The sequence below is a fragment of the Danio rerio genome, chromosome 12, assembly GCF_052040795.2.
Source record: "Danio rerio strain M-AB ecotype USA chromosome 12, GRCz13ab, whole genome shotgun sequence".
NCBI classification, from domain to species: domain Eukaryota; kingdom Metazoa; phylum Chordata; class Actinopteri; order Cypriniformes; family Danionidae; genus Danio; species Danio rerio.
In genome coordinates, this window is record NC_141032.1 from 32,660,996 (window position 1) to 32,688,797 (window position 27,802).

Sequence of the window (27,802 nt, forward strand, 5' to 3'; positions counted from 1 at the left end):
AAGTTATTAAAACGGGTCACTGTAGAAATGCAGGTAACAGCTTTTAAAAAAAAAAAAAAAGCAAACATTTCATACAGGTGGACATTTCCTCCATTTCAGCTTCTCATTCACATTTGATATTTACTCTATTTTTCCCCCCAATACAAATATGAACGGGGACGGAGGCGGCTGGATCTAATTTTGTGTGGCACAGAAAGCTAGAGATTTTAAACAAGCATTTTTTGTTAATTTCAGAAGAACTGAATAACCATAAAATAAAATGTATACTGGGTATAATAAATAGAAAAATCAATCAGCTTCCAACAAACCCAAGTATTTTTAATCACAGCCACATGAAGCGGTTACAGGAACAGGGACGCTTAGGAAACAAAACTGGCCCTACACAACACTGATAATGATGAACATGAAAACTGAATGTTAATGCTGCATAATTCACTGTTAATAGTTACATATTCACTTGACTCAAAACATAAAAGCACAAAGGGTATACTGAATAAAACAACAGCACCAATAGTATTAAATAAAAAAACAAGTGCTGAACAGTGGCTGTTATTTTAAAGAGATAGTTCACCCAAAAATGAACATTTACTCACCCCAAGGGGTTCCAAACCTCTATGAGCTTTTCTTTGTTGAACAAAAATATATTTTGAAATAAAAAGCAGAAAATCTGTAACCAATGACTTTCATTTTTTGAATACCAAATACTGAAGAAGTCGATGGTTACAGGTGTCCAGTTTACTTCAAAATATGTTCTTTGGTGTTTAACAGAGGGGACTCATAATAGCTTAAAAAAGCAAAGAGTGAGTAAATGATCATTTTCATTTATGGGTGACTATCCCTTTAAATCTTTGGGTATTGAAGATCTTGGGTTACTATCTGGATCCAACTTGCTTCACAAGCAGGAGAACCAACTCCTCGATACGGTCCATCTGAAAGGTGGGGTAAAGAATTGATGATTAAAAAAAAAAAACAGTACTAAAAGATTTGAGGATTAAAAAAAAAAAAATGCAATTTTTAATTTATTATTCAAACCTTTTGCTTCAGCTCCTGACAACAGCAAGATTGTGCAGCTAGACAGAAAATAAGTAAAAGTGCTCATTCAAATTTGATCAAAACAGAAACAAAATTGTATTTTAAACCTAAAAGCATACTTCATTTTTACACAGCTTTTCAAAGTACATTCTATTTGAGAGCACAAATAATCACATATACTTGCACTATAAATAGTGCAGGACAATATGGCAAATATGCAATCTCGATAATTTTTTTTTATATTGAATAATGATATATATTTCGATACAACTTGTTAATGCTTTCAGATTTAAGAGTAACCCAACAATGACTGAAGCCACAAAAAAATAGAGGGCCCATTAAACTGCATAACATATTTTCAGATGATACATTTTCAGTGGCTGGAAATTCAGTACATTTCTATTATTAACACACTTTTAAATTTCCATTGTTGCTCATTTCTGCTGTGTTATTAGCCCTTTTCACACATACAGACCTTTCCGCAAAATTGCCGGCAAATTTCCGGAAAGGTTGTATGTGTGAACAGGTCCTTTTTGAAAATACCGGTAAATCCGTTCTGGCTATTTTCCGGAAAGAGAAGTTGTAACATTACCGGCAATTTGCCGGAATGCTGCGCTGTGTGAATGCAGAAGGAAGATTGCCGTAATAAGCGCGTGCACGTCTAGAACGTGCTGACGTGAGACGTCTGCTTTAGCCAATCACAACAGTCATACGCATAAAAAAAATAAATAAATAATGTAAAAAAATAAAAAATACAGTCAGACGCATTTACGTCCGCACGGTTTATGAGAATAAAAGCCTTTGAATATTTTTCCAGACACATTTAGCTGCTAGAAGTTAGTCAGATCACGTTTATATGTTCCTCTTAATGCCAACTGTGTAAATAATCATCGATGAGATGCTTATGATAAGCCGTTGTTTGTTTACCTTCAAGCTTTGCGTGTGCCTGTGAAACAGTCTGTGAGCACCTGCACACGCACATATTATGAACATCTCGATATGCGAAAGTGATCCTGCGAAAGTTGTTCACAATACTGATCATCCACAGAGTTTGTAATTTAGTCAAATGTTTACAAATACAAGCGCAGTCGTTTAAAGCTCATTTGTGGTGAATGATGTCAGAATTTACCGGTATTTTGGAATGGATGTGTGAATGCTCTTTTTCCGGAAAATTTCCGTAACGTCCTCGCCTGTGTGAACAGCGCTTTTTTGAATATACCGGTAAAGTCGTTCCGGAAATTTTCCAGATATTTACCGGTATCACTGCGTGAAAGGGGCTATTGGCTCTTAGATCAATATAGAGTAAAAATATCCAGAGCTTATAATTGTTATTGACATTATTTTTTATATTGCCCAGCCCTAACTTTAAAGACTTATATCGGTCCAGGATGTGCTCCTTTTCACCCTACCAAAAAGTTATGAGTGATACAATTTGAAACAGTAATACCCACCATGGCTGCTCTCAATACTGCTCACAGTGTCGGGTGTTGAAGTACATTCCTCTGCAGTCTTCGTCTTGGACATGTTTTCTGAAATTAGACATAATAAATGTTTGACAACTGCTGCTCTGGATATGATGACAAGGCTCCTTTTAAATAACACCTTAGAGTTACAGCTGAGAACACCAGGTGGAACAGCACCTGTGCACCAGAATTTCATTGCTAAAGGTCCTGAGCAAATTCCTACACAGGTCCTGTAAACCCATACATTACAACACAGTCCTGCCAACATAAATTCTGCTCAATGTTTAATTCCTCACCTGGTTCCTCGTGCTTCAAGCTGACACTTAAAGGCAGGGTTTGATCATCCAGGGCAGGTTTCTCAACATTTGTAGATAGAGTTTGCTCTACGGCCTTATTTGAGCTGATAGGCTGCGTCTGCTTCTGTTCAACATCCTTTTTCTCTTCATTGACATTGGCAGGCAGCTTTGAGCTAGGCTTGATCTGTCCTTTCTGCAGAGCTCCAAGGATAATGGAATTAATGTCTCTGTCAGATTGACCTGACTGCTGGGTAAGGGTTAACAGGTTGGAGGTTCCATCAAAGCCCTGAAAGGATGCCAGGACACCCCCACTCAACTGAATGCCAAAGAGTTCCAGCACTTCAGTAGGCCACACTACAGGGAAGTGCTCTTTACCTGTGCAAAAATGTATTAAAACAACCATGTTTCCATCCATGTACTTGTATCCTCATTTTGAGAAATTACATTTAAATGAAATTACATCTTAGCATAAAATGACCTTCACAAACAATCCATAGTCCTACATGAGCGGATTTTACTTATTTAAAATTTGTAGATTTAGTTGAAATCAGTTGGTAATTTTACCTGTCAGGGCACATCTAACTATCTGGAATGGATGCTGGAGAAGTTCTTTGGTGATGGGAAGGATACTGGAGAGAGGAACAGTCTCCATGTTCCCATAATCAGAGTAAATGACATGTGCATGCTTTGTGGTTACCTCCAACACAACAGCTCTGTACCAATTTTTGTCACCTGAAACAGGAGTTGTATTTGATAGTTGTATTTGGTATTCTGGATATTTGACTGGTATAAGAAAGCACATCTAAAAAATGCATAGCACAACCACATCAACACTGTATCATAAAATACTCAAACATTATTTAGCATAATTTTCTCAAAAGATATGAATAGAATAATTGAGGTACTCAAAAGCACAGTCAAGCGGATGAATGTGCATTATTATAGTGGTAGCTTAAATGTTCAGTTTAATAACACACACAGAAATATTGTTTTATGCTGCTTCACACCAGACGCGGAAGCATCAAGTGTGAGTAATTTACATGTCAAGTCAATGCAAATACGCAAATAGGGATCCTGCAGTGTGATAATCGCGAATGAGGCGGCATGAATGACGCGATTGGCGTGAATGAAGAGGCACAAGTTGAACATTTTGCACAATTAACATGCTTCACACGTGCATCGCATAAATTGCTCGAGTTGAAAAATCTAAACTTCATCTGACATTTGCGCCGCGTTAACCTACGAGAAGTTTGCTCTTGTAGGGGCATGATTATGAAGTAGCACCTGTTGTCGGTGTCCAGGGTAGGAAATCCTCTTGCAGACACCGGACCACAGCTAATCAAACTGGGCTCAGCTCAGTCTGAAGCACTGAAAGCCTCCATCATCCAGGTACAGTTTCTGGAGGAGTTTATGAACTCACAGGGCTGGGTGCACCTCTGAATAGATCTAGAGGACCCAGGCATGGCTTCAAATGGATCAACACCATTTTTCAGCCTTCCTAAAGCAAATAAACACAGCTACTCTCTCAATAAAAGCGGTGTCTCATTTCAGAGTCTGCATCCTCTGAAGGATGCATTCGAAGTGTGTTGTGTCATCGTGGCGTGACGAAGGCAGTCTCATTTTAAAAAAATGCATCCTTTGCTTCCCAGGTAACATAGGCCTTGAACGTACCATGATTAATTGCACGTTGAAAACAGCAGGACATTTTTAAAAGAAAACTCCAGATTAAATGTATTAATTAAGTTTATTTTACTTGGACATCTAAACACATGTTAAAAACAAAAAGAGTATGACATGTCTTAGCATGACTTATTGTCTTAAGTGATTTTATAGACAGTCTACATGTTGTGTACATGTATAGATCAAAGGAACTATATTTGCAGCTTCTGTATACCTTGTTTTGACTTTAGATCGCTTAAAATCAAGTTTAAAAATCACTTTGAAAAAAGTCATTGCAAATTTTATTACTGCTTAATAACGGCAGCTGTTATGGTTGCCTGGTGATGAGATCAGTCCTCTGTAGGCTAGATCGTCTCATTTCAAAAACCCCATATTCACTGTATAGTTTATCACGTCCACAACAACTATTGAGAGTAAGCAAGAGATGAAAGACAGACTGACCTGAAAACTGCGCACAACAGGAGGCTCCTGGTAAAGGATGGCACTGATTGGGAACTGGCTGTTTGCTGCAGTACTTTGCAACATCAGTCATAACAGCCTTCAGACCCTCTACATTCACTAGTGAAGAAAAATACAGCTTAAATGTCAAGCATCATCATTCTGATGGCCATGCTAAGACATTAATCATTTACAACAATGACAATAGTTGCTCTAAACAGAATAAATGTTGTAAAATGCATTGATACATCCTTAAGTATTGTGTAATGTGGATCTTTGAAAAAATGCAGTTTCTATAATAAAACGCACAGTAAATTGAGTTATCAATTGTGACATTTGTATCTATGGTTTTTATTAGCTATATACAAAACATCTAATTTGATCATTACCAATATATGCAAGTGTTTTGATAGTCAATGAAGCTGGAATTACAGATTATGCAATGAGAAAGTTTTTTTTTTTAATAAACCAATCACATTAGGCTAGTTTCAAGCTGCTGACCAATCAGAGCAGAGTAGGGTCTCGGAAAAACCAGGGTTGAAAGAAATAAGCTGCTTAAAATGGCTTTTTAGATTCAGCTAAAGGATGTGATGCTGCAGTGAATATTTATGAGAACATCTATTTATTTTTATTTTACCCTGGATGGATGTAAACCTATTGTACGAACCATTAAAATAGCATTATGGTGCACTTAAAATGCTATGAGATGAGTGCAAACCTTGTCCAGGATTCATAATGTAAAAGAGACTAGGGCTGATTACTGCTGCCACTCTTGGTTGGAAAGTGCCACTGCAAGACAGCTCCAATGTCTTCCAGTTTAAAGGAAAACAGCCACCTAAATGACAGGTTAAAAAAAAAAAGGAAAAAAAAAAAAGTTAATCATGCACAAGGACAACAATCAAACGATGGCTTGCAAATTGCTGATACTGGCTATTACAAAACTGTCAGTTAAAACTTATACTTGACACTGGTAAATCTTCTGGGGTAGTGGCAGCTCCCTTGCTGCTAACTTTCAAAGGCTCTTCAACAGATGGATTCTGATCAATGGGTTTAAGAGAGGGCAGATCTTCAATCTGACTGGCGGGTTTAGCTGGCTGTATTTGCGGAGGCTGTCTGACCTGTCCGTAAGGTTTAGCCAGGTGCTCAGAGATGAGCACAGAAGCAACAGTTTGTCCAGCACTTTCCAGCTCCATCCCATAACCCTTCTCAGTGATGGAAAGCACTTTGCCACTCAAAGGCTGGCCGGCACAAAGAGCCTGAAACCTAAGCATAGCTTCTTTTTTCCACTGGCCCTCCACTGGTTCCACTCCTGCATATAAAAGCAATTACAGTCATAAACACAATACATTCACTATTTTTACTAATATTTCACAGCAATGCAAACACTAATGAAGTAAACAAACCTGCAAGCCAGCAGCGTATTGCCTGGAAGGGCAGTTTTAGCAGGCTCTGTGTGATGGCCTTGAGGTGTGCTGCATCCACCTCACAGGAGTTCCCATAATCCACAAAACAAACTCTAGCTTTACCCTCTCCACACACCTCTAACACCATGGCTCTGTACCAGCGGGCGTCTCCTGCATAGCAGAAAGGAAAACAAGTCACACTGATATTCTGTAACTTACCAATTAAAAGTTTATGGTCAATCAGTTGTGTTTTTTGTTTTGTTGCAACATGCAAGCTTGCTCAAATGCATATTCTGTAATTTGTTGCACATGGCAGGTTTTCTAAAATTGTAATGTACATTAAAAGTAATAAGTAGCTCAGAGTAGTTTAGAACAGCTATTTCTATACCTTTATGCTCTACTGCACATTAGCTCACATTTTTACAGCAAAACATGTCAATTACCCATACAAATTGCTAATATTTCTAAATGAAGGATATTTTTAGAACTTTCTATTAAAATAAAGCTGGAAAAAATGCACAACCATTTCCAAAAAAAGGGAAAAAAACACTTGCAATAAAGAAAAAAAAAATTGAGCATCAAACATTAAATCAACAATCATGTACCATTAATGACTGTTGAGAATTTAACATACAAAAATGAATAAATAAAAACATTTTAAAAAAAAGTTAATAAATCTTAAATTTTGAACAGTAAACATCTTAAATTCAAGTCATCTTTTATTACTAAATTAGAAAAAATAAAAAAAATATATATGTTTACTTCTTAATGATGGAGTCCGTGTTACCTGTGAAGAGAGCACAACATGGTTCTCCTACAATAGGGGTAAAGGGAGCTCTCTCTGATTCACAGTGTTTCATAAGCTCAAAGGACATCTCTGTCAGGGTGTGTTCGTCTGCCAGACACAAAAATAAAACACTTAATTACAAACATACGTCACACTGCAGGAAAGGCAACACTGATAGACAATCAAGGCACCTGTTTTACTGTAGTTGTAACAGTAGAATTCATCAAGGCTCTTCAGTGTACTAATCACCAGCTCCACCTTCTGGCCATCAAAGGGAAGTTCAGCACCAGTCCACTCCAATTTCTCAACAACAGGTTGACTTAGGGCTATAACGCAATTAAAAAATCTTTACATATATTGTCTTTTCAAAAAACAAAAAAAAAAAAAAACACCTAAAAATCAAGGAATACTTCACTTACGGGGAATTTCAGTGGAGGTAGCTGGATCTGGTTCATTCTTCTTGGTTTCCACACTTTCTATAGCAGCAAAACCCATGTTAACCAACAGCTCTGTGACACTGGCCTGAGGATCACTGGACTCATCGATCATGGACACCAGAGCCCTACCGTCCTTTTTACCCAGAATCTCAACCCGAATGAAGCGGTTGCACACCAGATGTTTTAACATCAGAACTGCCTCATCAGACCAGGTGTCTGTTAGAGACTTTATACCTGGAGAAACATTAACATGTTCAGCAAGAACACAATCAAAACCCTTGCTGAATTCTGACTTCATGCAAGCAATTCTGAACCAATTTTCAAATGTTCTAGGGTTGCAGTATACCTGCTAGAGAACAGGGGATTGCTTGTGTTGCCAAAGCCAACAGCTCCTTGCTGATCGGCCTTAAGCGATTTAGCTCAACCTCCTCAGAGTTTCCAAAGTCTATGTATCCAACACACACACGATCCTCAGAGGAATATGCCAGAACTTTAGCTCTGTACCACTGGTTGTCCTCTGTAATGCATAAAGAGACTAAATCTACAGTAGTTCACATGCATAAAAAAAACCTCTATATTTTCACCAACTTGCAAAAAATTCACTTATTAAAATACACTTTAGTAAATCTATTAAATTGAAAACTAGGCACCTTCATAATGCTAATAAACATTCATTTAACTTTATTGCCATATATTCATAATAAATCTACATGTAGCCATGTCTTTTGAAGGGGTTTATAAGAGTTGTAGCTAGATTATACAGTTGTAGCTGAAAGTTAACGAGAATTATTTATATTTTTTATTAAATCTCCAATTATTTATTTTACATGTCTACCTCTACCCCAACCCTAAACCCAACAGTTACAGTAAAGACAACAGTAGTTGTACAGAGTATTATGTCATTTATTTAATTAACCTAATAAATTGTACTTTTTAACGTCTACCCCAACCATCAAAATACTGTAAAAATATTAATTATTGTTATACAGTGTCACAAAAACAATGTGCATATCCACAGCGGTATCTTATCTAGACTTTACAGTTTGTAAGGAGCTGGGGTATAAGCCAATGGTATTTTATATACACCAAAAGCAGAAAAGGTGAACACAGCTAAGAAAATGTCTGACCGGAGAAGAGAGAGCAGCAGACAGTTCCTGGTGCAGGTCTGAAGTCATCACTGGCAGCAGTGTTTGAACAATGAACTCTCAAGTTCATTTGCAACTGCTGGATTATACCTGAACACATCAAGATTACTTTACACACTGAACCTTTTGCAAACAGATGATTATGAAACATTTCTACAATAAAGCAAAAATTTATGAAAAGAGAAAAATCTGTTCTATTCTATTTACCCAAACCATAAAAAGCTTGGGGTAATTTTTTTATTCAGAATAAATCCATTAAATTAATGATTAAAAAAAAAGACACCAAAACTTCTTAAAAGATGTATAACTTAACGGGGCAATTTTTAACATCAACAAAAAATTTAAATCTCAGCATGTTGATAACATTTAAAAAATAAATAAATAAAAAAACAACTCTGAAGACTGGAGAATTTCAAATGAAAATTCAGAGAAAAAGATTATCTAAATACTACACGCACACAAAATTTTTTTTTCAAAAGTATTTAAATAAAACGGGTACTTTTAAAAATAACAAAAACTTTTGTTATCATTTTTACCTTAAATGTTTGAACGAAATTTTATGCACCAGTGGGCATACAGCAAAATGCATTTCACTGAGGTAAAATTGCTTTAAGCTAAATTTAAAAAGCTCACTGGCATTTTCCAGCTTCTGGCAGAGAATCTCTGAGGGCGACTGTAGGTGAGTGACGACAGCAGTGAATGAGTCTCCCACTCCTTGAGTCAATGGCTCTGGAGGCCGGGCTTCAGAGTTCTCATTCTTTCCTCCAGAAAAGCGCTTGAAGTTCTCAAAGGATGCTGTCAGCAATGAGTCTAAAGAAAGGGAGTGAACAAAATGAATTAATATAAGAAGAATAAAAGAAAAAAAAAAAAGAGTGAATTATTTTAGGAAAAACAACAGTGGACAAAAAAGCAACTCACTGATGCTGTGTTCAGTCTGTGTTTTGACAGGAACATCCTCTTTTATGGCATAGGACTGGTCTATCAGGAAAGTGCTCACATGTTTACCTGTGGAACAAATTCACACTGAATAGTATGTGCTTTCAGAGAAAGCTTGAATACTAAAACTTAATTCACCATGAATGCCATACCAAGAGTGCTAACAAGAGAATCCACAGCAAGCAGATCGCCATCGTTCATGATGTCCAAGACTGTGAAAGTGAGGCTCTTTCCAGCAATTAACTGCCTAACAGCAATACAGCATTCACCAGTCCAACTTCCTGTCAGAGGTTTTACACCAGCAATACAACACTGCAAAGCCTAAGGAAAACAAAACAGCTTTAGCCAAAGTACATCAACTGCTGACACAATACAACATTTATCAATACTGGGTCGAGTGAATAATGAATTTTCACTGACTCTGGTATAGTTATATAATAAAGGAGGAACAAGATCTTATTCATTTATTTTCCAGCTACTTTTTAGAAAATTAGCATTTAATTTATATACATTCAGCTATAACAAAACAGTTTAAGCAATGTGAAATAAAAACAAAAACAAAAGACATAACCTGAACTTTCTAATTAGCTTTGAAACTAAAATATATACAGGTGTAACTCACAAATGGTGGCACAGCATCAATGTTTTCAGAAAGGGGTCGTATGTGGTCAAGTGCAACATTCTCTTCATTCCCAAAGTCAATGTAAAACACACCAGCAGTCTTGCGGGCCACATCAACTGCCTGAATCTCAGCTCGATACCAGTTCTAAATCAGCATGAAAAAGACCAAGCTGAAAACTACAACACTCTCGAATGTCAGTGATTTAAAACAATGCATTTCACAAAACTCTTATTAGATTTAAAATTATTAGCCTTACCTGATCAAGAGAAAATTTGACAGCACAGAGCTCACCAACTTCAGGCTTATACTCTTGTGCGAATGAAGAGCAATAGGTCTTCTGAAGCTGTTGGGTAATCTTCTTCAGGGATTCTATCATCTCCTCGCACTGACAGTGGATGGAGAACATCCCAGGGTTTCTCAGGTCAATTACTGTGCCCTGTAAGCATTTTGTATGAGGCAGAGTGTCTATGCTTGGATAACAAACCAAAGAAGAACATCTAAAGAAAAGTACCTTTATCTCAGAACCTTTGGAAACCACTTTTTTGTGCAAGTCGCGACGATATATTCTCTTAGGCTGTGCATCAACAGAGATCTCCTTCAAAAGCAGAGATGCAATTAGAAGGAATGAGCAATTAAAAGTATTAGTTAATGTAACAACAAATAAAATACCTTAGCTTGAGTGCCACCAAGTCCATTTGCATATGGCACAGCTTTTGACTCCTTAGGTTTTTCACTAAATGAAAATGAAGGATAATATTGCCATTGTGCATCAAAACTAACATTCAAAATGAGTTATAAACAGAATATAAATAATATTACCTTGTGACTTCTGGAATGCTGGGTTTGCAAACATGTCGATGTGCGATCCAATCCTGAGTCTGACAAGCTACAGAACAGTAGCAAGTTTTTTTACACCGAGTGCACCTTAAGTTGCCTAAACAGGATTTAAAATAAAAATAAAAATAAAAATAAATAATTCATCACTAGTAAGTGACCTACTCATTCTGATGATTAAAAAAAAACATTTGTACCATTATTATTGGGCAGAACCGTTTTGCAGATGGACTAAAAAGCATGTCTTCCTCATTTTTTTGTCAAATCTTTCACTAGAAAAATATTTCACTAAATTGTATTTAATACATACAATAATATTTAATGATTTTGCTCTATAAATATAATTGATAAATTCTCCATTACATAATCAGTTAAGGAAAATGTTTCTTGATAAACATGACTAAAACGTAAACATGGCAAATATGTTTTACTCAAATTTATTTCTTTGATGTGAACATTGTATTTTTAAAATAGTCCACTTTACATTCACTCTGTGTCCCAACTCACCTAACCTGACTAAAATGCATTATTAGAATAGTTTGTGATAGCTTTTTAAATTGGTTTTACATGTGTAAATTCCTCTTACTTTAATGTGACTAATTTAAACTGTACAGCTATCACAAAGTATAACAATTAAACCAAATGACCAAAATCAGATGATTAATCAATAAAAGTGACAGGGTTAGTTGCATATTAGCTATTCTATTATGTATTATTCCAATTATAATTTAGAATCAGACTGACCCATTTTACCAACCAAATACAAGCTAAACATTGAAATGCAGCAGCATATCTTACCCTGGTGGCTGCAGTAATTGCACAACTTTACTACTTGGCCCATCATAGACACCGCTGTCTGTGGAGAAGACAAGACATCTCCACACTGTGGAAAAACATTCACTTTAATATGCAAAAAACACTGCTTGATCAGCAAAAACTATTACATGTACAGCTGTGGGAATAAATAAGTATATTGTTACTGTCTTCCAACTTGCTGTATTTATTAGGGTCTGAATAAAACACTAATATTTCATTCTAAAAAAGAATGAATCGACCATTGTCGACCTATTGTAAATGACAATAGGTCAGAATAAAAAAATATTTAAATTTGTTGTGACGTAATATCAAAGTTATTCCAGTGAATATTTATTTCCCAACTATTGTCAAGTTAAAACATTGGCGTTGCGTTGTTTTAAAATGAATATAAACATGACAGAAAACAAAACTTTTGGTTATTTTACGCAACAAACTATTTAAAGACATTTTTACTTAATATTGGGAAAACAAATGTCATCTGGGGTTAAAATGGGAATTCATGTTTTAGTAAACACAATTATAAAGCATAAAAGGGGTATTTTTCCATACCTGTATATGCACATCTATTGTCAACATATCCAGACTTAAGCTTTACCTTTACTAATACTAAAGTTTTAAATTTAGATACAAGTAGGCCCACACAGAAATCCACAGAATTCCGCAGACTTTCAGCCAATTGTTGAGTCTAATTATTTACTTGTGTAAATGTGTAAACTTAGTTTTAAAGTAAAGTATTTAAATTATTTTCACTAATATTACGGACTAAAATGAAAGTGTTCATATAATTTATTAACAATACTGTTTGTAAAGTAATATTTTCTGTCTTTTAGTAGATATATTATATTAGAGACTTGCTTTGTTTACCAGTTAAGATGATCTAATTGGATTCTCATAGTTAACATTAAATAAAAATTAGAAAGTTGTTTTTTTTATTTTAAATACTAAGATTTAGTCATGTTCCTTCCAAAATCATTCCGCATAAATCAGCAGATTTTCAACAAAACTCTGCGCAGAAACAGCAAAAAAATGCCCTAGATATGAGGGAGGCTTAAAAAAAATTACTTGAATTGCATAAGACACATTAACATATACATACATTCTGACTGATATCCTTTCTCATGGTGTCAATCTTGGGACCTAATGCAACATAAAAAAAAGAAAATGATCTAAAACGCATTTTTCAATGTGTCAATGACATAAATGTCTAATGCTGAAAAGTATATCATTCATACCATCCAGAACGTCACTTGCTAGCAGGCGTTCTTCATAAATGGCTGGTGCTGGGCCTCTGGGAGAAAGTGAACTGGGTCCAGTGGCAGGTCTCCTCAGTGGGAGATTGGGTCTCATCATTGGCTGAGCGAAGGCTGGATTCATTATTCCCTTGTTTCACTGTGAGGTAAAATACATTGTTAATCCGTTGTCAGTGTTATTAAATTTGTAGCTTTGTAAAAGATAACGCAAGAATAGTCAATCTTGATCCTGGAGATCCAACTTCCTGCAGAGTTTAGCTCAAACTCTACTACAATCCACGTGTCTGACGTTTTCAAGTGAATTCGAAGACCTTCATTAGCTGAATCAGGTGTGATTGATTAGAAGAACCACTGTACAAGTACGCATATTACAAGCAAGAGGACTGAAACGTGAGGATTAATAATGAACAAGGATGGTTATGGATGTTAAACATACACATTGTGCATAACCTAGTTACGATATAACTGATTTATATTAGAAATAATACTATAAATGTTTAATACATATGTTTTAGCAACACATATACGTCTTACAAAACTTCCCAAAGTTGTTAAATTTTGTATTTTGAATATAATGTTGGCGAAGTCACACGTGGCTTACTGCAGCAATTAAGTTAACATTAAATTGACAAAGTAACGTTACGTTTTTTTACTCTCGTAACTATACCCTTTACAGCAGTTACATTTGTGTGGCAATACGTTTATATAATGAGTATAAATACAAATAAATATCAACTTTATCGAATATATTATCAGGAGATGATAATTTTTCATACCTTCGACACGACCACGCGGTGAAATATGATGAACGCGCATGCGCAATTGAACGACGTGCCCCTAGCACGTCACGTGATGGTGCATTCTCGTATCTTTCACTAGAATAAGAAAAATCAGTGCAATTAAATAAATTTCGTTAGCCACTTATAAATGTCTAAAATATGCGGATATGATCATTTGTAGTTAATTTCACAGTGAAACCAGAATATAGGATATACAAATGAGAGAGAAAAAAGTTACAGTAAAACTTTAGCTTAACCAAAAACTATAGCCTTAAAGGGATTTTGGCTTAACTACATCGTGGAACTAAATAGCCTACATAGACTTTTAAAACTGAAGTCTCTAAAATAAAAGAGTCAATTTAAACTGAACTACTATAGTTCAATGTTCTGCTTTTTAAACTCCCCAATGTTTAAAAATATTTCACTTTATAAGAGTTTCTAATTCAGATTTCAGATACAAAAATGGTTTTCCAATGCAGTAATTGCCTTAAGTTAATAATTCTTTGAAAGCAATATAATATTAAGGCCAATATATGATGTAATAATATAATAATTTGGCTTATAATATTAATAATAGTTAATTTTTTTTATTTTATAGAATCATATTTGTTTTTTAGGCAGTTCATTCCACTGCAGCGACCCCTGATAAATCAGGGACGGAGCTGGAAAACGAATATATATATAAAATAATTTATATATAAGATATATAAATTTATATTTATATATCATTTATTATTATTATTATTATTTATTTATTTTTATATAAATCTATGTTGTATTATTTTAATCCAGATATATATATATATATATATATATATATATATATATATATATATATATATATATATATATATATATATATATATATATATATTTATTTATTTTTTTTTTATTTTTTTATTTTTTTTAAGGCTTTTTTTTCTTCATAGACTCTCTCAGCCCCCAGGGGTCCCCAGATTTAAAATCTCTATTCACCAATATGGCAAAGTCAGTATCAAATTGCTTAACAGCATAGCCACAAGGGATGTCCAGTCTCATTTCAGTTCTTTCAGTCCACATTCATGATGAGGAAACGAGTGCTGAGGTTTGTTTAGCCGGAAAAACCAGCTGTTTAACAATGCGGCAGTGGTTGTAAAACAGCACTTTAAATGTCAGTAAATGGATTATTTCATTGGTGAGCACACAAAATCTTGTTTTAAAGGAGTTTAGAAGAGGTAAGAATGAGATTTAATTCACATTTGCATTAATAATGTGGTGACTTAATGTCAGTTTATACTTTTTAGTCTTGTTTGTTGAGAAATTAATTACAAAATGCACAATTACTTCAGTTGTGTGAACAGGAAGAATGATTTTATTTAGCAGTTTACTTGTGGCTAGTATATACGGTAAATATGAAAAACAGGCAATGTTTTAGTAGAACAGAAATTTGTATAAATCTACACTAATGTAACATTGGAATCAAACACATCCTGCCTTATTAGCTGCACTTAAGAGACAATGCAGATTCAGAATAGCACAAACAAAACACTCAAAATACAGATTTCTTTGTTTATTGAATTATGTTTTATCAATCTTTATACATCAACTACTGCTATAGTGCAGTTATTCATACATCAATTACTGCAGTTATAGTTATCTCAAAAACAAACATTGTTGTTGGTTAGAAATTACATAATGCTTGAGTTGTATATTTTTATTTATTTTATTTCTTTAATCTTTATTTTTTTAATTATATTGTAATGTGTTAATGTGCTTGTGTATCAACATAAATATTATCAAAATTCACACATAATGCTGTCATAAAAGTGTGACTTTAAAGTTATATGCCTTTTTTAAAATTCTGTATTGATTGTCATTTAGGTTTCAATCTACAAGCATCTATTAAACAATGAGGCGACCATCACTGAAGAATAAAACTCCTATCAGCATAATAAAAAATCTAGATGCCTTTCCTAAAGTTCCCGAAAGTTATGTTGCAACATCAGCTTTCGGAGGCACAGGTGAGATTTTAGTGCTTGAATATTTGTATTACAATAAAAGATGATCTTAAATAGGGCTGCACGATATTGGAAATGTGATATTTAGTTTTTCTGTGATATATTTCACTATATGAATATAATTTCACCAAATTAATTGAATTAGTCTATTTGGAAAGATTTCATTCATTTAGTTCAGAGGGGCCCAAAACCAAACTTGATTGAGGGTTGTTGATCAAAGGTAACTAGCCATGGTTAATTTCCTAATTTATTTAATAATATTTAAAAATAACTAGAAATAATTTATATTAACTAATACATCATATTTTTTACATTTTATAATGAAATTATCACTAAAACAATTTAATTTATGGTAGAACGGAGTCATGCTGTTTTGCCTTGATTTGCTCGCTGATGTCATCTGCATAGTCCTCTATCCGTCGAGTGACATTATTTACATTTTTAAAAATCTGATTTATTTAAAACAATTAATTAAAACATTATATTTCAGTTTGTTTTGTAGTTCAGCAATAAAAAAGGTTATGTCAAATTAGAAATGATGGTCTTTTTAAACACGTTGACCCCAGTCATCTCCATCCTTCTTGCTCTCTTCTCAGACGGAATGGTGGGCCAAATCAAAGGTTATAATGTGCCGACTTTGGCCTGCGGGCCCTAGTTTGCGCTTCTCTGATTTAGATAGACTGGGATGATCAAGTCTTTTTCAATGCAGTTTGTTGCAAAAAAATACAGGCATATATAAATGCAGAGCAACGATAAAAGTAATAAAATAAACAGTACATTACAGTTTTCTGGAGAGTCTACCAATATTCAGGTACAGAAATTGAACAATCAAACATAAAATAACAGCCTTATCATTGTATGATTTCATTAAAAATAACAACATTTAATAATATCTTTATCTTATAATCTGACTATTGTGGATACGCGCATTGCGGTATTGATGCTTAAATGAGAATTTAAATGGTTTTTAAATTATTCTTTTTCCCAGTGACACTGACCGTCTTCATCCTCATGGCACTTCTGACCATCTCAGAGTTCTTTGTGTACCAGGACACATGGATGAAATATGAATATGAAGTAGACCGAGATTTTACCAGGTGTGTATATTTGCTATGTCATTTCAAAATATACCTCAAATATATCACATCTTCATATTTTATTTATTTTATTTCGTCTTTGACAGTAAACTGAAGATAAAAATTGATATCACAGTTGCAATGAAATGCGAAAGTAAGTGCATTTATTTTACTGAGGAACTGTTTATCTTTCATTCATACTTAACACATCTTGTTCAAAAGGTTTTAAGCTGTTATTCTTTTCCAGGGTTGGGTGCAGATGTGCTGGATATTGCTGGAGCTGTCGTTGCGTCAAAGGAAATTAAATATGATTCTGTGAGTCATTACAACCCATTTACTGCATTTCAGATGTAATTACACAGCTTTCTTGAACCAAACACCAATTTTACATTTTGTTTTCCTCAGGTAAGCTTTGATCCCTCTGCACAGAAAAAACAGTGGTATCAGTATGTACAATTTTTCATTTAAATGCACAATCATATGAGATGGTGGCCTGTGTGCTTTGTATAAGTCTTGATTTCTGTTACCTATCCAAGGATATTACAGCAGATTCAAAACAGACTGAGAGAAGAACACTCACTACAAGATGTACTCTTTAAATCAGCGCTGAAAGGATACTTTTCTGACCCAGCTCCACGGTACATCTGTTGCTTGATGTTAATAATTTTCTACATTACATGCTTGTGCACTGAAATGCAACTATAGATAAGGTAATTCCACAGGGCGGAAAGACAATGATTTCAGTTGTTAATCATGAAACTGCACTGTTTTCTTTTCTTTTCTTTTTTTTATCTTCACAGTGTTGATCCTACACCTGAATCTCAGAATGCATGCCGGATACATGGAAAAATCTATGTCAATAAAGTTGCAGGGAATTTCCATATCACATTAGGCAAGTAAGTGTACATTTTTAGTGACAGAATTGCATATTGTAGGTGTTATAACCACACCTCTTATTGATAATATCTGTGATTTTTGTACTCCTAGACCAATTGAAACACACAAAGGACATGCCCATTATGCTTCATTCATCAAAGATGAAGGTTTGTATATTTTAAAGTTATGGGATTCAGGCCCGTAGCTAGTCTATTGAAAGGGGTAGTTTTTTATTCTAAAAAAGTTGAGCATTTTGCAGGTATTCTCCTCAATTTTTATATGAGGTTCACTTCTTTTTAGTGACATTTTAATCTTTGCTGCATTAGCTTGTCAGATGATGATCATAACCACACTTTGTATTTCAATAAAATATTTAGTACAACTTTATCAAAGTGCTTACCATGGCATTTTACCACATAGTGTTTATTTAGAAATTTGTATGTTATTATTACAGTTTTATAAGAATGCAATGAGATTAGAAAAATTAAAAAATTAAGAAGTATGAAAAATACTTGCTTTAAAATACAAATTTATTATCATGCATCATTAAAAAACAAATTAGCAATGTGTTAAAACTTCTTAAAAACTCTAAATCTAAAACATTAAAAACTGTAGCCTGTAGGCAAATAACACACTGGACAGCTTATTTCCTAAATTTGTCTTGAAGCCTTCTTCTATCGGTTATTTTCACAATTTATGATGGCATGCTGACGAAAACGGCCCAAATAAGCTCATATAGGGGCCAAATTCTGGACTTTGTCTGTGTGGGGTGGGTCTATCTAACCACTCCTGGCTGGCAAAATATAAGAGGTATGGTAACAAACGTTGAAAATGCATGTGATTCTTCAGATATCCACTAGATGGAGGACTCTTACTTTGCATTTTTGTTTTCAGACAGGCTTTCTGCATGTCTATTAACAGTTTTAAAGTTGACTTTAAAACTTTAAAGAAGAATGTGTTTAAAAAAAATTACAAGACAGAAATATTGATAAAAACTAAAATGTCAAAACAGCACGTTTTCCATATGTTATTCAAGCCTTAAGCGTTTTTAAATGAATTAATTAAATTATTTTTTGTAAAAAGTATTATACGATTACATTTTCAACCTAATTCAACGTATTCATGACTTGAAATGTATTAAAATGTCATCAAAAACCTCCAGAAACCCTGTCAATAAATGTTACCATTTATTGAAGGATATAATTGAGGTAAAATTGGCTTTATAATCTCACATTCAGACATTCTCCTTAATGTCAATTCAGAAATTCAGTAAATTTTAAATAGTAGAATCATATTAGCAGTCAAAGACTATGAAAATACAACATTTTACACAGTCAATTATAATAAATAATGCTAATGTTGTTTTGAAATCCTATTTACATGTGATCTCAGACTGAATATTTAAAAGTACCATGGTAAATAATATAGGGAGGATGTTACAAGTTGTTACTGAATGAATGTGCAAATATAAAACCAACTTTACCTCAATAAAGATATGGTGTTTCTTTCTAATATAGACCTTAATTAATGTAATTCACAAGTTTCCCTGTTCTTTTCTGCAGTTTATAACTTCTCACATCGAATAGATCATTTGTCTTTTGGAAACGATGTTCCTGGACACATCAATCCCCTTGATGGCATGGAAAAAACTACATTAGAGCGTAGGTCTTTTAAGTAACATATTACGACTGTCAAACACAACCCACAGCACAGTCAGCGTTCGAAAGATGTATGCAAATGAATGCAAATCAAACTATTGAATTTCTGTTTTTAAACCCAGCACTTGGATTGTAAGACTCTGTTCTTAATGTGTGCTTTCAGAAAACACTCTGTTTCAGTATTTTATCACGGTTGTGCCCACCAAGCTGCACACATCTAATGTTTCGGTGGACATGCACCAGTTTTCTGTTACAGAAAGGGTGGGTTATATGTTAAGCCTGATTGTATATATGTTACATGTGAAAGTGTGTGTTGCTGATGATGATCATGTTGTTACTCTGTCATACAGGAGCGGGTCGTAAGCAATGAGAAAGGCAATCAGGGTGTATCAGGGATCTTTTTTAAATATAAACTGAGTCCATTGATGGTGAGGGTGAGCGAGGAGCATATGCCTCTCGCTGCATTTCTTGTGAGACTGTGTGGCATCGTTGGAGGAATCTTTTCAACTTCAGGTAACTTTCAGATGAAGTATAGTGTAAATATTGGAGTAAATCAAACATGGATCGCAGCAGATAGAGCATAGGATGCAACACACACATACACTAAACACTTAAGAATGATTTTTCTTTTGCTTCTTAACACAGACCTGCTTCACAGGTTGATTGGATCTTTTGTGGACATTATCTGCTTTCGCTTTAGACTTGCAAATAAGGACAGGGAGGTGAGTGATGGGTGATTTCAGAAGTCACAATTCATGATTAACTCTTGAAAATACAAGACAAAGTACAACATTAAATAATGTAACAATGTGACTAACTGGCTCTGTGTTTTTCAAGGTTCTTAATCGGGTTTCCCAATCAGAGTGAAGCATTTGAGGCTTTTATTCAGTTGACATGAGTTTTCATTATTATATCATTAACATCATCATCCTCATCATCTTTTTAGAAAATGGACAAGGAGAAGAAAAATGTGCTCATTGTTAATCACTATCTATCATTTGTAATGACTGACAACCTTGAAATGTTCATTCTTTCATTTTCTTTTTCGGCTTATTCCCTTTATTAATCTGGGGTCGCCACAGTGGAATGAACCGCCAAATTATTCAGCACGTTTTACGCCCAGGATACCCTTCCAGCCACAACCCATCTCTGGGAAACATCCACACACACTCATTCACACTCATACACTATATGGACAATTTAGCCTTTCCAATTCACCTGTACCACATGTCTTTGGATTGTGGGAAAAACCGGAGCACCCAGAGGAAACCCACGCGAAAGCAGGGAGAACATGCAAACTCCACACAGAAATGCCAACTGACCCAGCTGAGGCTCAAACCAGCGACCTTTTTGGTATGGGTATGGGGCAACAGCACTACCTACTGCACCACTGCGTTGCCCCCCTTGAAATGTAAAATTATGTAAAAATAAAAAAGGGCATTATACTTTATTTATTTTTGTGCTGCATGGAATTAAAAATTGTTTGTTATAATGACTGCAGTGTAAATAAATAAATAAATAAATAATCTTTTTAGTAGGATAAAAATGTCTAGTATTATTATGTTATTAATAAATAAATATTAATCCACATTCTGCAAATTGTCACTTTTTCCTCTAAAGAAAGCACTGTTCAATTTTAAGCATGATCACATCTATTAAAATGTTATTATTATTATATTACAGTATTATTATTATTTATTTGTCTAATATAATGTGTCTGAAAGTAAATTTCTCAGAAAAGTGTACTTTATAAATACTATTTCAAACTTACCTTGTGAATAATGTATCATGATTTATTTATTTATTTATTTATTTATTTATTTATGTGTACCCAGTTTTATTAAACATATTATGGTTAAAAATTAATTGGATATACCTTGCTTTAACTGGTTTACAATAATCTGGATTAGTATCATCATCATCATCATCATCATCCTCGTCATTATTGCTGTTATTAATATATTTAGATTTTATTCATAGTTAATTGCCAAAAATAGTAGTTTTGATATGGTATTTATATAGTTGAAAAGCTAGAGCTAGAAAAACAGAAGGGATGAGTCTTTAAAATAACCTATTGACTTCCGGGCAGTTTAGTTTGATAGATTACATAATAGAATACATAGCTAAGACTTTCTTCAATTTTGACAGTACTGTTGTTCATTCCAACACATATACTAGTTTCAATGTAAATGAAATGTATGTGGTCTTTAAATAAGTAGTTTACAAGTTATTTTTGGGCCAATGTGGCTCCACCTTTCGGAGAGATTTAAAGCTGCAGTTCAGAGTAATATATCTATTTCCATCTCCGTCTTACTAATTCTTCGCTATCAGTGCGTTCAGTCAGGGGCCATATTGTTGATGTGTCACATCGGGAGGAGATCACTCAAACGGACTTGACACTCACTATTCATTAAAGCAGCTAGAATATGGCGTTTTAAATGGATTTAACGTAACCGGTAAGTCTTATATTTTGAATTGAAACACAAAGGTCCTGATTACAAAAGCGACTGTTTATATAATTAGCCCGAAAGCTAAGTCAGTGGGTGAAGTCAATGGCAGCTGGCTATACTACAGTTATTAATGTATTATCAGTTATATATATACTATTATTAAACACATCGTGATGATAGGATTACTGTCATGTCGTAATCGATTATGGTTGTTAAAACACATCTGATCAGAATGGGAATGTTTACAAGGACCTGATCTTAACCTTACTGCAAAATTTGAGTTGGTTTTGCTTTTTTAAAATGTTTCTGTAAATGGCCATTCTGTAATTACTGATGTTATCGTAGTGATTGTTTGAGTTGAAAAGAAAAACGGAGATATTTTCTTATTAAACACGTTAAATGTTACATATTTAGGTGAGTTAGCAGGTGTGCTAAAGCTAACTGCACCTGTGTGGGAATAACAGTATGTGTCGCTTGACTTATTACTTTAAAATTAACAATACGATATTACTACAACGATTATTTTGTTCTTTTATTGTTGTTTATGGCTAAAATAACGTGGTTGGTGTGCTAAAAGGTCTCAGTGCTTGTTTGGGGGCAGAACTCTGTCCATCCTGCTCCCCCTGTAGAATTGAAGAAGACATACACTAACGTGATGTGTGAGACTAAAGATAAAGAAACAATGACAAGATCAAACACAGATAAGACCAAAAAATAAAGGAAGTTAACCTGGAGAGGAAATTGCTTAACCTTTCAATGTGAGTCAAAAACAGAAACATTTTCCTAAAAAGTGTGTTAGCATTTAGTATCTACATTTAAAAATGTCAGCGAGTAAGAAATTAATATTTACAGTTTGGTGACAGTGAAGATTTTCTGCTATGATAGAGGTATGGGAACCTGGTGACCTTTAAAGCTATAGTTGAGTTAATGGCATCCCCACATCGTGTGAGACAAATGTGGTTTCTCAGTATTTTTGAACTTTGTTAATATTTGCTAATATTTTATAATCCAGTATATAAGAGCCAGAGTCGGAAAAGCAACATTTTGAAACTTTTAAATGTTGTTTTTATTTTGTAGATTTGTTTTGTTCTACATTTTTTATGCGAGTTACAGATGACACATGTATGACTAAAAATATACATTATCAAGCATATTTAGAACAAGAATAATTTGATGACATAAAAGATTCAATTTAGGATTCATAGTGCAGCCCCAAAGTACCAAATATTTGTGATTTTAAATCTTTTTTATTTTGCCGCAATCTTTCAAATTATGTTTTATTTGTCAGCAAGAATGTATTATCACCTAATCTTTTTTTAAGTGTATATTTTTAAATATTACAGGTCAACATTGGTATGTAGTTTGGTTTATTTGTTACATGTTACCCTGAAAGATGATGTAATTTTCACTCAACAAAATTATAGACAGTGGTTTTGTGCACAATGTCTTCTGTGTATAAAAAATTGTTTTGTGAGTTTAATTTGATGCAGATCTTACTTTTCTAATTTAGTAAATGGAATTTTTTTTTCATATTTTAATCAGTTTCAAGTGAATTAAAATATCAATACAAATTATGAAAACAAACATTCTGTATTATGCAAGCTAAACAGTTGGTAGAGTTTATGCATTGCTTGTTCAGATGTTTATTTACAGGGGTAAAGTTAACCAGTGTTTTTATTGTGTAACATATTTAAAAATTATTTATAAACAGATTTTAGCCGTTTAATATATGACCTGTTTTATTTCACAACTTTAACATTCCCAGAGTAAAAGAGGCTAATAGGGATTAAACCTTAAAATGAGGTAAAAATTGTTGTTGTTTATTTTAATTATCATTTATTAGACAGTTTTGTGCCTTATGTCTTCTGACTATTTAAAAAATCTCTTTTGCAAGTTTAATCTCATGCAAACCTTAAAAAGGCTTCTAATGTAAATGGAATTTGTTTTTTTTTTATATTTTAAGTACAAGCCAATTAAAATATCAATACAAATTATGAAAACAAACACTGCATATTTTGAAAACTGAACAGTTGGTGGAGTTTGTGCATTGTGCAGATGTTAATTTACAGGGATAAAATTAACCAGTATTTTTCATTTTATAGCATATTTAAAAATCATTGACAATTTTTAAAAAATATTTTGACAGTTTACAATATAGTCTGTTTTGTTTCCCAATTGTAACATTTTTAGTGTTATCAATTATTTAAAAAATATATATTTGGACAGTTCAGAATGTTGATAGTTTTGTTTCCCAACTGCAACATTTCCAGAGATAAAAAGGCTAATAGGGATTAAACATTAAAATGCGATTAAAATGAGGTAAAAATAGCCTTTTTTTCTTTATCATTCATTAGACAGTGGTTTTGTGCTTAAGGTCTTCTGACTATAAAAAAATAAATATCTTTTGCGAGTTTAATTTGATGCAAACCCTGAAAAAGGATTCTAATGTAGTAAACGGAAACATAGTGTTTTTTTTTTTTTGTTCCAAGTGATTTAAAATATCAATACAAATTCTGAAAACAAATACTGCATATTTTGCAAACTAAAGAGTTGGTAGATTTTGTGCACTGTATATTTTGTGCAGATGTTAATTCACAGGGATAAAGTTAACCAGTATTTCCATAGTATAAAATATTTAAAAATCACTGACAAAATTCTTTTTTTTGATATATTGATCGTTTACAATATGACCTGTTTTGTTTCCCAATCGTAATATTTCCAGTGCTAAAGTGGCTTATAGGGATAAAACCTTAAAATGATTTTTTTCTTTATTAATAATTAAATATTTTTAAAATTAATATTAGAATTGACTGTGCAACACAAGGCTTATAAATAAACCCTGTGTGTGCACTCAGGCTTTTCAGGCCAAGGTTCATCCCTGCCTCTCACACACAGGTTCAGTCTCACAGCAATCACCAAAAATAGGTCTGTATTGTAAGAACCATCCTGATACTATTCGTAATACTTTTCTTGATCATCCTGCTTTATAGGCTGTTAGGCTTCTCACCCAGTTTCATCTAGCAATGTAATTCACACTCAGTGCCAGAGCAGTGTTTTCATTTATGTGCCTCATCTATAGGAATTTAGCCAAGAATGCTGTGAATAAAGCACTGAAACTTATTACAAAAGTGTTGTATCAGGCACGATGGGCGTGAGTAGGGTGGACCACTTAAGTTACACAATACTAACTGGCTTCACTAAACTCAGTCCAGGTTGAGTGAGAGTTGTTTCTCTGGTTAGTGAGGGAGTATTTCACCACAGTCATGGAAATGTGTGTGTTTGGACGGTTGTGTAAACTATGAATAGGATAATTCACCCAACTGATAATTCTGTCATAATTTTCTCTTTATTATCATTCCATCTAAGATTCAGTTGACGTTTTTGTCTTTTTTTTTTTTTAATCAGGAGAATGCTAAATAATTCTAATTAAATTAAGATTTGCAAATATGTGAAATAAAGGGAAGGCGACTCAGTGGTTAGCACTGTCACCTCACAGCAAGAAGGTTGCTAGTTTGAGTCCCGGCCAGTTGGTGTTTCTGTGTGGAGTTTGCATGTTTCCCTCACAGTCTATAGACCTGTGATAAATTAGAGGCTAAGCCGAAGGAAAATGAATGAATAAATGAATTAAATAAATAAAGGGAAATATGTTGTTAAAAGGATAGTTCATCCAAAACTTTAAATTCTCATCAGTCATCTTGTTTTTTCAACAGCAGTTTTTATTTTAAACATCGTCATTTCAGTTTAACAAAAAAAAAAAATAAAAGCAAAAATAATAATACTAAGTCATCATTTACTCACTCTTTTTTAGTTGTTTCAAACCTGTTTCTTTTTTTTCTCTAAAAAAACTATTTTAAAGAAAGCTGGAAACCTTTGACTTTTATATATTTGTATTTCCTAATATGAAAGTCGGTTTTCAGCTTTTTTTTAAAAATATCTTCTTTTGTGTTAAACAAAAGAAAGAAACTCATAAAGGTTTAAAACCACTTAAGGGGTGAGTAAATGGGGATTTTCATTTTCATCATAATTCATATAATTATCCATTTAAAATGTTAGGTTTATTCCACAGATTGATAAATTTGCTTTGCATTTTCAGCCACATGTTAGTTTTATTTTGCCTATAGTTTTTTTTTTTAAATCTGGAAGCCATTGAAGTGAAATCTTCTTTAAAAGTCTTGTGAAGAGAAAGTTTCTATTCGTTGTTTGATGTAATGTCAACTGAAAGGTGAAGAGAGGGTGGGACATGGAGTAGCTCCTCCCCTGTATAAAAACAACAAATGTTTTTTTTTTATTTAATATTTTTTTATCACAGCTCAGCCAGTGAGAGTTGTTGAGCTCAAGTGCATCAAATGAGAAGCATATTCAAAGGGACAGAGCATGTCAGATACTAGAGAGCATTTGATTAGTTAAGATTTGATGAAAAACCAAAGTATGAGGTGACCGTGACGTGAAAAAAAGTTGATCGTTGAAAAACTACAAGCTCTGAATGTTTATGTCAATTTTATATTTTCTTAATTCCCATTTTGTCACTGTTTTGAGCCACACTAGCTAATAGATATCATTAAAACTAACAAAATAAAACTAACATTTATTTATATATATATATTTTTTTCATTTTAAATTAAATGTTTTTATTTTAATGAGACCTTTAATGCTCTAATGTAGAGAAGACATTTTGGGCTGTAAAAACATATGACGAGACAAACATTGCACAGACTATATATTAGCCAAATTATATGCTTTATTTGCTTTTGATGGAGTTATTTTATGGCTGCTTATCATTGTCAATCATAAAAGTCCCGTTTTATCAAGGGGCGCTGTTTTGAAGTTTACATGCCTGTAACTTGTGTGTGTGCTGTATTTTCCAGTGCCAGCAGCTGAAGGAGATCATGGAGCCTTTGGATAGTCAGAGCGAACTGAGCCCTGCCTCTGATCCCTCTCCAAGTCCAGAAGTCAGCACGGGTCTGGAAGAGTCAACCGACGTCCTTAGCAATGGGAGTGATCCTGTTTTACAAGAACAGGAGGAGGAGACGGAGCCAGACAGTCTTGAACTAGATGCTTCTCTTTCAGGTAGTGTTGACAAAGAAACTCAAAGACAAGACACGGACATGGAAGTACAGGAAGATGAAGGAGCTGGAGAACATGCACCGGCTGATGTTAACATTAGCTGTGATAGTGGTACAGCCTCCATCGAAGACTCCAGGACTCAAGATAATGCTGGAGAATCCCTTCCTGCTGTTCTTGATGGACAATTGGAATGTTCTGGGATTGAAGAAACAACGGATGCACTTCCACAATCTTTTCCGTCTGTTTTGAATGGGACAGATGAGTTAAAAACAGCCAATGGGCAGACAGAACTTACCAGAACTCATATGACTCCTACATCATCGTCTCATGCCGAGGAACTGCCTGATGTTGTTTCAGTGCTTCAAAACTCTCAAACCAATGCCAACTTGAACCCATATGACACAGAGTGCAGTAGAAAGCTGTTGTCGGAGATCGAGCGCTCGCTGTCACAGGAGTCTCTGCTGGATGAATTGGAGGATGAGCTGTTGAACAGTCAATCTGAGGGCGTTCGGAAGGGAAGTCACCCTAATGGGCTTCAGAAGGACCAGAACTCCATGGTTTTATTCGAGAAGTGTGTACAGTACAAGTACTCGCAGCAGGAGAAAGCAATCAAGGGGTAGGCTGTTGATTAATGTCATTTGGCTCTGAGAGGTTATAGTCCACTAGTGCTAGATTTATAGCAGCAGGAGACGGTAAATCATTAGTTTAATTTGACATTCTTACCAGCATTAAAATTACACTTTGCTATCTTCATTGTCATTGT

At 34.0% G+C, this 27,802-nt stretch overlaps 3 protein-coding genes and 1 long non-coding RNA gene across 13 annotated transcripts in view; 2 read left to right on the top strand and 2 right to left on the bottom strand.

The window, feature by feature from the left end:
• Positions 1-27,802, bottom strand: part of LOC147834503 (uncharacterized) — a 755,156-nt gene that overhangs the window by 706,932 nt on the left and 20,422 nt on the right. The window lies entirely within an intron of this gene.
• tdrd1 (tudor domain containing 1) lies at positions 297-13,960 on the bottom strand. 6 transcript variants are annotated; one of them, XM_087275104.1, is made up of 27 exons: positions 13,916-13,942; positions 13,122-13,278; positions 12,986-13,026; positions 11,872-11,956; positions 11,059-11,173; positions 10,909-10,972; positions 10,751-10,834; positions 10,496-10,675; positions 10,240-10,383; positions 9,770-9,938; positions 9,600-9,686; positions 9,315-9,491; positions 8,664-8,771; positions 7,883-8,053; positions 7,519-7,770; positions 7,291-7,425; positions 7,100-7,207; positions 6,313-6,483; positions 6,028-6,218; positions 5,871-5,946; positions 5,628-5,744; positions 4,913-5,029; positions 3,356-3,523; positions 2,792-3,166; positions 2,484-2,561; positions 1,033-1,070; positions 298-929 (listed from the first exon to the last, which is right to left on the bottom strand). In XM_087275104.1, exons 2-27 carry the CDS (start codon positions 13,261-13,263, stop codon positions 873-875), a joined length of 3,450 nt encoding a protein of 1,149 aa, XP_087131230.1. In that variant the 5' UTR covers positions 13,264-13,278; positions 13,916-13,942; the 3' UTR covers positions 298-872. The 6 variants fall into 6 exon arrangements, with proteins under 6 accessions (NP_001157500.1, XP_087131230.1, XP_087131231.1 ...); NM_001164028.1 differs by having other exon boundaries at positions 297-929; positions 5,871-6,218; positions 13,916-13,960; XM_087275105.1 differs by lacking the exon at positions 13,916-13,942 and having other exon boundaries at positions 13,122-13,407.
• si:ch211-225b10.3 lies at positions 15,072-21,118 on the top strand. Its single transcript, XM_087276523.1, has 14 exons — positions 15,072-15,132; positions 15,779-15,918; positions 16,904-17,012; positions 17,099-17,145; positions 17,239-17,306; positions 17,397-17,437; positions 17,528-17,629; positions 17,792-17,887; positions 17,979-18,034; positions 19,430-19,528; positions 19,689-19,786; positions 19,876-20,038; positions 20,171-20,247; positions 20,363-21,118. The coding sequence occupies exons 2-14, from the start codon at positions 15,807-15,809 to the stop codon at positions 20,390-20,392; spliced, it is 1,098 nt and encodes a 365-aa protein (XP_087132649.1). The 5' UTR covers positions 15,072-15,132; positions 15,779-15,806; the 3' UTR covers positions 20,393-21,118.
• Positions 21,864-27,802, top strand: part of ccdc186 (si:ch211-225b10.4) — a 52,655-nt gene continuing 46,716 nt past the window's right edge. For all 5 annotated transcript variants that reach the window (XR_015504233.1, XR_015504234.1, XR_015504235.1 and 2 more), the window contains exons 1-2: positions 21,864-21,981; positions 26,841-27,655. Coding sequence is in view for 2 of the 5 variants with exons in the window: in XM_087276495.1 (XP_087132621.1) it covers positions 26,862-27,655 (794 nt within the window). In the remaining 3 variants the exon portion in view is untranslated. The remainder of the gene's footprint in view (positions 21,982-26,840; positions 27,656-27,802) is intronic.